Here is a 14,837-nt window from a genome sequence, read left to right as displayed (position 1 = left end):
CCTGTATTAACCAGTGGCTAATCCATGCTTGTGACAGTGACCAGGAATGTCATTCTTCCCATAATTAAAGGGATAGGCCTCTGTGAGCATCTTCAAATAGGCTGTTGTCAGATGAAAGTGGCACCTGAACTTCAGTGTGTTGTATGGCTGAGTGCTGGAGTTTTGAACCTTACACAAAGAAATTAAGGAAAACCATTTCTGACCTTTTAATCTCAGATATTTCATAACTGTAACTGTGAGATTTTAGTATCAGATATTTGTTACATGACCAGACATTACACTGATGCACAACCTTTCTGACACCGAAATTATCAAACTGCTAGTGTGAATTAGAGGAATTTTAAACAAATTCACCTTTTGTTCCTGAAGAGTATTTGATTTGTGAGACTCTGAAATTGCATCTGCCTGCCATACAGTGCCTGGTTCACACCTACTGAAAAGCAGAGTAGCTCTCAGGAAGCTTGTGTTTCCAAAGGTCATTTCAACAGCTGGTAATAGTCAGGAGTAAAAAAGGCATTATATCAGGACCAAAGTAATCAGATCTGAAAGGGTGAAATGAAACCACTTTACATTTGTAAATATTAACATATGCTATTGTTTTAGGTACAATTTTCATATATAGATACATGAACACACATGCATTATATGTTTTTCATACTTAGTCATGATTAGAGATGGGTTGATTTCTTTTTTGCTGAATTTTCATCTAAGGGAAAACTGAAGTTGTAATATTTTTCACAGATTGTCTGATACCCACAAGATTTTTATCTGGAAGGCTTTACTGTACAGGAGGGAGAATAGACTGTCACTGAGCAGCTGTCTCTAGGGCAGGGGAGATGCAGTTTGTCCTTCATGTGATGACAATGAGAATTACCTGGGCTGGAAACTGGCTCTGTATCAGTCACATACACGAGCATGCTTGGCCTAGACCCAACTCCTAAACAAACAAAAACCCTCTTCAGCTCTCTTGGAAGACCAAAAGTGATGGTGGTATGAAGAGTGTCAGATAGGCACAGGAGCAATTAATCGAAAATGGATGTACCTACTACTTGTGTGAAACAGATTTAACTCCATGGGCAGGTCCTTCTGTAATGTAAGGTATATCTGTGAGTGAAGGGGTGACAATCTTAGAGAATCTGCCATGTAGAACTACCTTCCAAAGACAGTCTCTATGCTGTGCTGGTAGATCATATTTAGGGTGCTGTTCCACTGTGGTTTCAGTGGAGGCACACAGCAAACAGCAACCCATGTCTAAAATAGAGAATTTTCTATAAGGAGTTTAAAATGCTGATTGTTTATATTATAGATTTGATAACTGTTCTCTAGCTGTTAAACAAGGGTCATATCTTAAAGAAGTTAAAAAGCTATCAAAATCCATTTTGTAATTGATAATTTGAAAGTATTAACTCCTTTAAGGTGTAAAGATATTAGGCATTTAGTAAGCTCTGAAGGGATTTTTGAAAGATACATTAAGAAACGACATTTCTCTTTTCAGAAATGCAAGCTTTTAACTTCAAGGCTGGTATTTTTTTTCTTGCCTGCTATTTATTTATTTCTTTGCACTGTCAGCCTGACTAATGAAGTGGCTGAGTTAATTTCTCCTTTGGAGTGTAACAAGCCTTCCTTGACAATGCAGTTCCAACTGCACTTCTGATTGTGCTGATGATTTTTCCGTGTGTTATTTCCTGGCTGTTCATCACAGACAAGCCACTGGTCAGGGGCCTTGGCCTCCTTAGTCACAAAGTGTGCTTAGCACCAGAAACACTTCCCAGCTACTTTACTCAGAAAAATCAGTAAGTGGCAAAGGGAGGGTGCCCTTCTGTAAGGCAAGAGCGTATTAGAATGTGTTCTCCCAGTAGTCTGTGCTCACAGACAGCCAGCCTTATGCTTTATTGTATGCACCGACTAATTGTTTACCTGTGTTACTTTGCCTACTTCAGCTTGGCACATGCCCACATACAACAAACAGTAAACATTTGCAGTACGAATAAGAGCTTCATAATGCAACTTACAAGGGCCAGCCTTGTTATGGACATACTTATTTTGATGTGCTCATACGCTCTTGATTAGATGATACCCATATTTTTCTGGCTGCAAATCCAACCAGATGCACCTGAACTACAAGCCTGTTCTATTGGAGCTTTCCCACATTCTTCACCCTTTTACAGCATTTTCAGCATTATCTGGCATACTGTCAGCTAGTTATTCAAATAGCCATTGCTGCTGATATGTTGTTTTTCATTTTACTCTCTTGTGGTCAACCAAAAATCATGACAAACCATGTTTTGGTTTCTTTCTTGTTTTGAGTTACTCACACACACACACACACACACACACACACACACGCACACACACAAACGAAAACATACATAGGCATATTTAGGCATGGCTTTCTCCCTGGAAATCCCAATTGCAGCACTGTTTCTCTTCTGGCTTTTTCATCTTAATAGATAGTATTGACAGACTGTGAAACAACTGACATGCAGACAAAACAAGAAAGCAGTGGCATTTCCTTCATCTGCACCAGAGGCACCCAAAGGCAGAGAAGAAGATACCAAGATAGGCGGCCCTCATAGCTTTGAAAAGCTATTTTCACACATGTTTTTCACACATGTCCTCCCACTACTGCTAAGTAGCAGAGTGATGGCCTGTCAGTAATTTGTCATCTCTTACTAGTTTCACAATACCTTGCCCCCACAAATAGTACCCTATTTCTAAGGGCAAGTGGTCTTGGTATTGGAATGGTGAAGCATCCCACAGCTGCACAGTAGCATCAAGTAAAATACAAGATTCTTTACTTAAACAACAAAAAAAGGTTATATTGGGAAATAAATGGTTGTTAGCTCATTTATCAGATATTTTCCAGGAGAATTTCTGTCTTTTTTTTCATCCCTGCTGTTCCCATTTTATGATAGAGAATCTTAATTTCTTTGAACAGTAATAATTTCAGCCTTGTTTTCCTGTGGAGGAATGAGCTGTCAGCAGAGAATCTGACTCACTGGGAGAAATTACCTGAGCTGCTGCTGTCTTTGCATTCCAGATAAAATTTCCAGGGCACTTAAAGATCAGTGAGCCCATATAATGAATACATGGTTCCAAAGCCCCCCAGATTATTTTTTTTTTTACAGAATGAACCAAAAATAATATATGTGTTGTGAGCCCAGAAAAAAATAACAAAATGGCCAGATTCTGGTTTGGTTTATGTTCTACTCTCCCTATGAAAAACAGTTAATTTCTGGGTTAGTTTTTGTCTGGCTTTAATATTAAGTAAGGAGTACTTTATTTTTTTCTTTTTAGAAGAGAAGACATGTGAATTTGGTCTCTATTTTATTTATTTCTTCGTATTTGATTTGCATTATTTCCAGCCTGATTTTCTTCCACATTGGCTAATAAAGTAATTTTTAAAAAATCATTGTTTTTTCAGTACTTCCCTAATAATTAATCAAATGCTATACTTCCTCAGCAGAATTGCTTGTATGGTTGCCCTTCATAGTCCTAAATAGATTAATTTAATTCTTTTAATCTAGTACATTGTTTTATCCCAAAAAAAAATAAAACTGGAGAGGGTAGAGCTGAAGTTATAACTACACAAGAAGACAATGAGAAATACTGAGGTTTAGGCTATTTAGCAAGTTGTGTTTGTTCTAAATCAAAATATTATTATTTCATGCAGAGGGAGTGCTCATTGTTTTATTTTAAGAAACTTGCAGGAAGAAGGACTGATGACTTAAAAGTTTAGGACATACATTTTCACCAGTCTTTAAATGATTTTAAAATCTTGCAGCGAGTGTTGTATGCAACCAAATGTTTCACTTTCAGCATAACACCAAAACTAAGCACAGATTATACATTTTCCCTGCCAATATAGTATCTATATGTTTTATATTCCTGTTCCCAGGCACTTAATAGCAGGAATAATTTGTGTTCCAAACAATAGCAGTAAAAAAAAAAAAAAGTACTACATAAACATTACATATTACATCTATTCTCTGCTTCACATGGTAAAAAAAATTGAGTGGAATTTACTGGAATTTTCTGCTTTTTCATCTTCTCTTAAATAATTAGTATTTTAAAAGTATTAATCTTTCTGCTTACCTCTTACAATAGATCTTCTCCTTCCTCTCTTACACTCCAAATGCCAGGAGGAGGAGTGAGGAGTTCTTCTCATAGTTACTTAAAGCAATCAATAATAAAGCTCTACAAATATAAGGAAATAAATACATCTCTAGGTGTGTAAATGTCCAAACAATTTCTTTGTTTCCGCTACCAATGAGTGTTAACAACTAAAGCTTTTCCTCAGAGCTTTGATTTCTCAATACCCCTTTCAAATATGACTTGTGTCCTTATTATATGTGCTTTGTAGGACAGTGAGGTGTGGTTATTCTGTGATGGAGCTGACTGCTCTGGCTGCTTGCTGTGGAAGAGGAGCATAAGCCATTGTGTTGAACATTTTTTCCAAATAACAGACAACTTTGCAAAGGCCTCACACTAGGTAGAAAATGCCTAGAATTATCCCATGCTTTCCTGGAGACTAGACAAGGGTTAGCGGAGGAATTCTGGAAGTATATGGGCAGGGACTGGCAGAGAAAAGACAAATCAACACTTTTCTCCTAAGAGTAGCTGTATGTACTCATCTATGGCATTAAATTATCTCAGGTCAAGATTGCCACATTTATGCACGAACCCTAGTGTCTAGCACCAATAATGACCTAGAGCAGTGATATTTTAATCTTTATCAGAGACTTGCTTGCTCTTTGAGTTGAACTGTGTCTGGGATTTTCTGAGAACTTTTTCTTTCAGCTGATCCTAGCCAAATTTTGCTGGTGCAATGCAGCACAGAAAACATGGTGACTGTGTCTATATGAATGGCATTTTGGTGGGAAATAAGAATACACAGGGACTACAGACACAGCATAACTAATTTATTCTCTGTTTAGCAGAATTTTCCCAGATGAATATCATAGAATCATACAATAATTTGAGTTGGAAGGCACCTTTTAAGGTTATCTAGTTCCAATCTCACAGCTATGGACAGGAACACCTTTGTTTAGACAGCTGCTCCATCCAGCCTGTCCTTGAACACTTCTAGGGATGAGGCATCCACAGCTTCTCTGGGTAATCTGTTCCAGTGGTTCACCTCACTCATTGTAAGAAATTCCTTCCTTATATCTAATCTAAAGTGACCCTTCTGTTGTTTCAAGCCATTACCCTTCATTCTATCACTACATGCCCTTGACAAAAGTCCTCCAACTTTCTTGTAGCCCCTTTAGGAACTGGAAGGTGCTATAAGGTTTCTCTCAAGTCATCTCTATGCTGAGCAATCCCAACTCTCACAACCTTTCCTCATAGGAAAGGTGCTACAGCACTCCATCATCTACACAGCTTCTTCTGGACCCGTTTCTACAGGTCCATGACTTTCCTGTGCTGGGACCCCAGAGCTGGATGCAGGGTTCCAGGTGGGCTCTCACCAGAGCAGAGCAGAGGGGCAGAATCTCCTCCCTCCCCTGCTGCCCACGCTGCTTTGGATGCAGCACAGGACACAATTAGCTCTCTGGGCTGCAGAAATCTGTATTAGAAAAGCCATGAGAGATACAGCTGAGTATCACCCAGCAAGAGAGAGGACACTCCTGTAATTTGGAGTGGGCCAAGAGGAACTGCAAGTGTTTCTCTCCATTCATTTTGCTGTCTGGGCCATAGCCATTGTGCTGTTATTTAAACTTGTTTAGAGGATGCCATTTTCACTGTGCTGGAAAGACTCAAAGCACTGCATCACTGAGAGTGATGTGTCATAAATAATTGGCAATGGGTCTTCCTAGCATGGTATTTCCCATTTACAGCATTAGCCTTCTGCAAGTGCTTTCTCTTCTCAAAATCTATTTGCACACACAGCAAATTGCTTTCCTGATAAAGTCTGTTCTTCAAGGACCAGGGAGGGAATGAAGGGACTTTTTCAAGGCAGCAGAGGATTGGCCCCTGCTGCCAAGATAGGCTGCTTCCTGTCTCTATTTTTTGTGCTTTTCTCAGAGCTAAATTCTGTTGTCCTTATTTGGTTCTTACATACTGAAAGCCTTCACTAACATCTAGGATGTGATTTAACTAAATTTTGCCAGACTAGGTAAGTTCCTTTGTAGCAAGAAGAGTTGGTTTATTTGAAATTGCATTATCATAAAGATATGCTGTAGGAATCCCCACTTAGTGGAGTCAACGAATTACTATTACCTATTGCTAAGATGCTTTTTTTTTCTTTTTCAAATTTTATCTAAAGCATAGCTTTCTTAGTTGAAAACTTCCACTATTTTAATTTCTGCTTGCAGTATATTCCAGCTGTGAAACCTTAGCTGCAAAGTCATGCTTGACATATAATTCCATACTTATGCCTACAAATTCCTTTTAGAGGCAGAAAAATATTTTATGCTTCTCTGGGAAGAAGCTCCGTGTGTTCCATCTGCCTCATTGACGTGTCTGGGCTACTCTGCAGTGTTTAATATGACAAAAGGCTCCCTATCTTTAGACAATGAATCAGAACACTATCCATTCACAGTGGCTGGATTTTGATTCACCCAGAATATTCTCTAGTTTAAATGAGCAATACATCAACATATTCTATATGTTTATTGCATGAATTTTATTACTATGAGGAACAAAATATGCAGCAAATGCCCCAAATCTGGTGGAATGTTGCTTTGCATATGGATCAAAAGCAGCATGACAGCTGTTCCTCAAAATTCAGACTTCTCCTACTGCTTTTTCTCAGAATATTAAATGGTTGATACGCAGAGAAGGAAAGAGGTGTTATTTTAATCTGTCAATCTTTGGTGGGAGTCAGAGGAACAGAGAAATGCTAGGGAAAATGGAACTGGAGCCCTGGATGACCAGCTGTCCTCTGAAGGACAGGGGCCCACACACCTGTGTATTGGAAAGGCATTTGCAGCTCTGTGCCTTGTGGATGCCAGGCAGAAATATCAAAATATTTCACTTCTGCTCTCTAACACTGGGGCTGACCTCAACGCAGAAAATCATGTCAAGTCACAGAATCTGAATTCAGATTTGATTCTGAGTTTCACACAAATTTGCAGAAACCAGGGTCTTGGAAGTTTGTGATTTTAAGAATATGTCTACCTGGCATGTGATCCTTGCTGATCTAAAATGAAGCTGCTCTCAGTGATTGCTGAAATATGTTTGCCTTTGGCTGATGCATCTGATCCATAGTAAAAGCACAAGTGTTTCCCATAGAAAACTGAGAGCCTTGAGAATGACCCATAAAATGAATGCATTAGTTGACCTCTTTAACTTTGTTCAAAGGATTTACGTTTGCAATGTGCAGCAGGATGAACTGACTTTGCTGACCTGCACGTTTAAGCAATATTTACTTTAATGTTCGTTTCAAACTTTCCAGAAGGTTTCATTTCTCCATTATGTAACTACAAGTTATCTGGGCTGGCACACGATAGGGTGGTGGCTGTGGAAGACTGGCTGGGTGTGGTGAGTGTCAATGTGCTGTCAAGATACTTCAGTCCCCAGAGTAGCTGCTTGCATTGAAAGCAGAGGAGGACCTCCTCCCTTGGCCCAGAGCACTGCAGAGACACACGCAAAGCCTGCAGTCAACACTAAGACCTTTTGACCTTCCTTATCTAAGACTATACCCCTTCCTTCCCATCAGAGAACATTTGGAAGCCGACTGGCACTAAATATTAGGTCTCTCTATGTAAATACAAAATATACTTGTATCCAAATCAGGAAAATAGATGTGATGAATAGAAGAAATCAATTATTCTTTGTGGTTCAGCTGGAAAAAATGTTAGTGTTTCCCTTCTCCTTACCCTGAACTTAAAAAGTAAAGGGAAACGCCTATTATTTGCCAATTGTTCATTATAGGAGAGCTGAATTTCCCTCCAGTTATGCACATTTGAACAATTAAAACTGTGGCACTCTGCTAGAGGATATTTTAATTAGGCTTGTATCTCTCATTTTCAAAAAAACTTTAATCTCTATGTGTTTCTGGCAGTCCTGTTGATCAAAAGAAGCAATTTTGAGTGATTTCAACCTGACCTCACTTAAGGAGTGGTGCCAACTTGCTCTTTGTTTTTTCATAAGTTGCTTTGTGTCATGGGCCTTGACAGTGTCTGTTAGGGTTTCAAATATTTAATGTAGTTGACTATGAAATCATTAGTCCAAATTCATAAAACAGCTGCAAAAGATACTGCAAATGTTCAAAATACTAACCTCTTTACATCAGTTCTCCATGTAAAGGAGATTGAGGAAGCACTATTAAACTGACAAACTTATTGTCCACCAAATCTGTTACCAGAACAGCACCATACTTTGAGGCATTTATGTGCATGTCTAACTATACACTGATCTATCTGCTTTGTCTACCTATGGCTTTCCTTGGGCTTCTACAACATCTCTTGAAAGAAATTCAACATGTTTGCAAGACTTACTGCCTTTTCTGAGAAGAGCAAATTCCATCTGTTTGTGTCATAAAAAATAAATCCTTAAGTCATTGCAGCAGAATACTTAACCTGTGCTCATCCAATTTTGCACAAAAGCTGTGTGCAATGCCAGCCAGAGAAACCTTGAGCACTGGGTGACACAGCTTACCTGGCGATTTGACTGGCCACATCAAATTCTGCAGTAAAATTCTTTTTCATCTGAAGCTTTTTTGGTTTTTTTAGGTAAAGTAGAAGCAGCACTGGACCTCATACTGATCAATTCCTTCCCTCTGGTGGGCAACTCTGAGACATCACTTATATGTGTCACTTCCAAATGGCGTTCCCGTGAGTCTATCACCATAGGCCGGGACCAGGAGGATGTGGCAAACCAGCACCGAGAACCCCTGGAAGTTAATGAAGATTCCAAGAGAGCAGCAGCCAAAACAGTGGTGTGGAAAAGAGAACAGGCCAGTGAAACTATTGGAGCATATTACTGTGAAGCGAAACTCAAGGATGAGGTGACAAGGATACACACCATGAAAATGCCACTGGGAGGTACAGTATAGTGGTCAGATCTCCACTGGCCATGGAACTGCTTGCAGGCTGGCAGCTATCCCTGGTTGACACAAGTGGGCACAAACATAGCCCCATACCAGGCAAGGCCGTCCTGAATCAATAAAAATAGACTTGGTTTGTTTTTTTTTCCTACAGTGCAGAGAAGCTGGTTGGTACTAGGTGCTAGTCATTTCCTTGTGGAAGTTAGTCAGACATCTGTAAGTATTCTGCCTGCATTTGGCTACAGCCAGGAACACAAAGTTAGTCAACAATTAAGGTGGCCTCACTGACCCCATGGAATAGCATAGATGGCAACTCCTGCACTGGGTTTCTTGCATTCCAGACACTTGATTTCAAACATTTTAAAAGTTTGACAGGTCTGAGATGTAGATAGCTAAACATCACAATTCTATTTTTCTTCAGACAACCCCAGCCTAGAAAATAACTGCCTTGCCTAAGGTTTAGTAAAACTACAGATCAGCAACACTGAATCTGCATAGTCTGTGTCAGTGTGGGGAAAAAAAAAACAAACAAAAAAGGATTTCTCTCAGCACTGGAAAGGAAATCCAGAGAAGTTTTCCAGAATCTGAGAAGGTTATTCACAAAAATCCACTACAGATTTCATTATTCATTTGATTTTGGTTTTAGGCTATGCACAGTAGTAAAAGCAAATGTGGCAGGGATATAGTGGGACAAGAAGGTGAGATTTCTACAATCCATTAAATTACGTTTCTGTATGTTCACATTTCCCTTGTTTCTGGACATCATTACACTTCTTTCCAAATTCCAATTTCCAAAGCAGAGATCACCATCAACTACAGAAAGGCTCAAGAAATTTTGAGTAATTTTCTGCAGCAAATCACATTTTCAAAACCGAAGGTGATTTTTAATAGATTTTACTGTACTGCTAATGTTTTATGCCATGGCAACAGATCTATAAGGAGACTTGACAATTTCAATCTTCCTTTATAAGATTTTAGTAAGAGAAATTTTTGTTGGTGGTGTCTCCTGAAATTACATAACAAATTTATAAAAGGAGATATTTGTAAGAGCTGCAGCTGGTGCCTATTATATTTCTTTGAACATGGGTAGGTTGGAAGCAAGCTGATTAGACAAGTACGTTTTTATTTGGTTGATGTTTTCTCTGACCAAATGTGGTCTTTGAAGGGTTGGATTGGTCACCAAGAAAGCTCTGCAGATGCAGACTGACAGTTCCATTGTTTCAAAGGAGTCAGCAGTGAGGAGGAGATAAGATAATCGTCCATGGAATGTCAATGTGACCCTGCCTGTGGCAATCTGCCAGCAAGCTGAGCAGATTTCTAGCTGTCCTGTTGTAGAGCAACATGCACGGGTGGAAGAAAGTCTTCTGGATTGATCGGTTCTTTCCTCGGTATCTGTGGGCCTAGGGGCAGAGAATTTTAAGCAGTCAAACTTTGATGGCTTCTTATGTGACAGTTGTTGTTCTAAAGAGAAGTAGCATTCACACCAGCAGTTGGTAGGTTTCTTGGATAAATTTCTGGGTCTGAATCCCTTTCTCAGATTTTGTCTGCAAAAGTTTTCACTAACAAAATTCAAACTAGCAAGTCCTCAGTGAAAGCATATAATCTAGTCAGATTTGAGAAATAAGGTGAGAAAAAGGTGCATCAGAAATTCTCATAGCTATTAACATGTACAGGAAGAGGAGGAAGAGATTAAGGAAAGATTGTGAGGTTTAGCAAAGCATACGTATCTGGAAAACAGACCTTTTCCCACGTTATAGTTGTTGTCTTCATAATTTTTAAAGGCAGAATATGTTTTTCAACAGCAAAAATTGAGTTGGAATGTCCAGTTTCCCATTAGGGACACCAAAGTCAAGGGAAGAAGCAGCACTTCTGGAAACCCAGCCACTGTTTTGCATTCTCCTAGCAGGAAGCTGGTGAAACACTCACTAAGCATTAATTGTTTGGGTAGCCCCACAGACTTGGTGGGAACTGCCATCTGCCTGATTGTATACCTATTATCAAATATGAAGTGAAGAATGCAGTGAAGAATTTTGCTATGTAGTATGGAAAGTTAACACATTTGTTTTCCTGATTTATTTTATCATCTGCTATTCTGAAACAAGTCCATTCTCCCAAATTATTGATACTGAAACATTATAGTAACACATATAATATTCATACATGCAATAAGACAGAACAGTTTATGCTTTATCTTCTTATGAGGAGTGAGCCTTATAAGTCTCTAAAATAAAACATCACATAATGTTCTCCTTCTCGTTAAATACTGCTTATTCAATTTCTCTACACAATAAATGTTTATTTTCATATATGTGACTGAGTTTTCCCCACAGAAACTCAACCATAGAGCTGTCAAAAGCACAATAGTGGAAATGCTAGCAGTTGAGCATTATGGCACTTGTCCTACAGCTCAGTCATTATGTCTCTAAAAGGAACTGGCATAGTCGAGATGCAAAATCATGTAATACAAGTCTCAATCTAAAAATATGTTGGAACTGAGCCCAACAGGGAGTGTGGATTCCTTTCCATTGCAACAATACCCTGTAGAAAAGTCTTGTGGTTTAGCCTAACATGCACAGAAAAGAGATGGGAATACAAAAGTTTAATATCTTGTTAAAACAATTAGTATTGTCTCCCTAAATTTGGTCCAAAAAGTACTGCAACTAAGCCCCTTAGGATCATTTGTAGCTAACAATTTTTTTGCAAAAGCTGTTGAATTATTTTTTTCTCAAATAAATAATGATTTTTTCACTCTGCATTTGTAACTAATAAATAACTTCTAACTTGGGAGCTGGCAGTTAGTTGGAATTGTTTTCAGTTTTTGTTGCCCATTTCTAATGAAATCTTATTTCATTATTGTATATTAGAATTCTCTATTTCTCTAAGATGTAAGTGTAGATATCAGTGTTTAGGTAAAATGACAAATGCATGTACTTAATGTGAAGCAGGAAGACTCCTGCTGAAATCAATTGTATATAACTTCCAAAAGAATGAAAACATGTGGCAGAGTCTCAGAATATAACCACTAGAACTGCACAGGGGATGGAAATTGCATTCTGTAAAGAATTGTGAATTTTCAATAGTTCTCTACAACTATAAACAACCATAAACAAAACATTAAAATGTCAAAATTTTCAAGGAAATAATGTCCTAGGAGAGAAGCTGGCTTGAAATGATAAAAATGTCTTCATTCTTGCTCAGATTTTCTTTCTTTAATTTTATATCATGTAATACAAACATTTTGATTTTCATCTTAAAATTCTATTTTATAATGAAAATAACAAAACGTTCTTTCTTTTATTGCAAGAATATTATCCTTTTTCACTCCCTCAGATTTGCAAAATAATGTTGTGGAATATCATGACTGACAGAATATCAGTCTCATACGAACTTTGATATATCATCTGTTTGCTCATTTTTATAGCTCTATTACATATGAAATATGACAGAAAGTTACTTCAAATTTTTTTTCTCTGCTTTCTGATCCTATTTCTGTGTATTTCTTTCACACCAAATTTTAGCCAGCCACAAGCTCCAAATTTTTTTCTCCAACTGTTGGAGAAAACAGTTGAACCAAAGGATATTTTATCGACAGTTTTGTAAAAATGAACCAAGAAAAGAGGCATGATTCTGGAGAAAAAGCAATTTTTTATTAATAAGTTGTCTAACAGTTTCTATTAACTTGTATATATGTTCCTTTAAAAAACATTTGCTGTGAAATAAATGTAACTTTAATAGAAATGGAACTTCTGCAATTGCAGAGCTGTCTAGGAGCATGCATGGCTCTTCAAGGATTCCTTTCAGCTGAAATTCAGGTGGGTGTTATGTCAGAAAAGTCACTGCCTTGCTGGGGAAGCAGGTGGCAGCAGAAGGAAAAACAAGGATGGATGGACTCACGTGGAGGAACTTGCATAGGAGAAACCTTAAGGCTAAAAAACTGCAAATCTATAAGGAGCAAAGAGATTGGTTTTAGTCAATAAGTCACTCCCCTGAATGGTCTAAAAGGGAAAGTACAGAAGTATCAAATTCTCAGCCAGGTTAGGAACTGAATAGTTAGGAAGTCAAATTTGGCTAATTCTAGAAGAGATTTTTTTTTCCCCGTACAACATAAACGACAGTATGGCATAAACTCTCAGAGCTAAAAACTACCTGAGAACCTGAATTTGTCCTCAAAACACAACTTTCCCTTTGAATTTTCTGAGTAAATGAAAGGAAACATCCTTGACTTCTAACTTGTTTCAAAGTAATATGGTTATTAAAATTACCATTTTATTGGTTTCAGAAAGAGCTAGTTCTTGAGTTTTTTCTGTCCCTTCCCTAATTATCTTCTGATGACATTTTCCACTGATAGTACTGATAAGAAATAGGCAGAAATATTGGGAAAATCCTTCTATCTACTGCTTTCTTCATTATTTAAATCAAGATCCACAAACAAATGTATAAAAGTACATTTCTGTTTAAGCAGGAAAATGAATTTCAATTTCCCTGCTGGAAAACTGGCTGACCTACACCAGTCCCTCACATAGAATTTTTATTTTCACTAAGCCATATTTCCAGGTGAGAATATTTTGGTAAAAGTACCACAGACAGTGAATATGATTTTTTCCTTTGGTTCTTAGTGCAATCCAGCACCCTGTGTTTCCAGAATTTGGTGAACTAACACAAGCACATACCTACTCCATCCTACCTCACCTTCTCCCAGCCGTACATGGTTGTGGGCATTATAAAGCATTATAAAGCTTAAGTAAGAGAGAATTAAAATAATCCAAGGTATTTGTTTGCCAGTGACAGCTTATTCCTTACAATATAATTTCCAGTTCTTTTTCCAGTCTGCTGTAAAAGTGTCTTAAGGGATAAAGAAACTTGGGAAAGTGTTTTACAGCCAGTTGGAGCTCCTAGTTAGAAACTGTTTCCAGTTACTCAGCCAGAAACCAACTATTATTCTCATGCCTCAGGTTCTAGTGGCAGTCTGTTGTTTCAGGGTATAAGCAAGTCCTCTGTCTTTGCCAAAACATAGGTTGAGGCTGCTGATGGTAAAGAATCACTTTATGCTCTAAAGAAATTGAGGTGTCAAAATCTGAGTGAGGCTCATGCTGTAAACCATTCTCAGCTATCGGGCCAGAGACCAGACACAGTCAGTAACTGCTATTTATCACATACTTCTGTTTTCAGCTTCGTTCCACCCAATGGCATTAACTGTTACTGCAAATAAGGGAGAGCATGTGAACATCTCCTTCATCAGAATGGCATCAAAAGAGGAAGATGCAGTGATCTACAAGAATGGTATTCTTTTTCTTTTCTTTTCTTTTCTTTTCTTTTCTTTTCTTTTCTTTTCTTTTCTTTTCTTTTCTTTTCTTTTCTTTTCTTTTCTTTTCTTTTTTTCTTTTCTTTTCTTTTCTTTTCTTTTCTTTTCTTTTCTTTTCTTTTCTTTTCTTTTCTTTTCTTTTCTTTTCTTTTCTTTTCTTTTCTTTTCTTTTCTTTTCTTTTCTTTTCTTTTCTTTTCTTTTCTTTTCTTTTCTTTCTTTTCATCATTGTTTTACCTGAGTGGTAATTCTTTTGAAGTTATAGCTGCTGTTGCCCGTGCTGTACAGCTCTAACAGACATCATTCCAATCCTCTGTTTATATCTTCACTTTGTTTTTTGTTTTACTTTTTGATTTCCTTCTACATCTCTTCATATATTTGCCTGGTTATTTGTTTGGGTTTTTTTCTGGGCCACTGTAAAGGCCCAGGTGGTGTATCTTTCATGGCATTTCTACAGCTTTTCAAGTCATACTTTTCATTCCTCAAAAGGCTTTTTGAGGCCATTTACCTCCTAAAATGCCCTTCAAGATAAGAAATTAATCACTAGC

The 14,837-nt window shown here is 37.8% G+C and overlaps 1 protein-coding gene across 3 annotated transcripts in view; it reads left to right on the top strand.

Moving 5' to 3' along the window:
• Nucleotides 1-14,837, top strand: part of TEK (TEK receptor tyrosine kinase) — a 49,781-nt gene that overhangs the window by 14,237 nt on the left and 20,707 nt on the right. For all 3 annotated transcript variants that reach the window (XM_088156170.1, XM_088156171.1, XM_088156172.1), the window contains 2 exons: nucleotides 8,676-8,987; nucleotides 14,159-14,269. In XM_088156170.1, coding sequence (XP_088012296.1) covers nucleotides 8,676-8,987; nucleotides 14,159-14,269 — 423 coding nt within the window. The remainder of the gene's footprint in view (nucleotides 1-8,675; nucleotides 8,988-14,158; nucleotides 14,270-14,837) is intronic.

The sequence above is a fragment of the Sturnus vulgaris genome, chromosome Z, assembly GCF_052056855.1.
Source record: "Sturnus vulgaris isolate bStuVul1 chromosome Z, bStuVul1.hap1, whole genome shotgun sequence".
Classification (NCBI taxonomy): domain Eukaryota; kingdom Metazoa; phylum Chordata; class Aves; order Passeriformes; family Sturnidae; genus Sturnus; species Sturnus vulgaris.
Note: the sequence above shows the minus strand (reverse complement) of the source record. Positions and strands in the feature narration are given on the sequence as shown.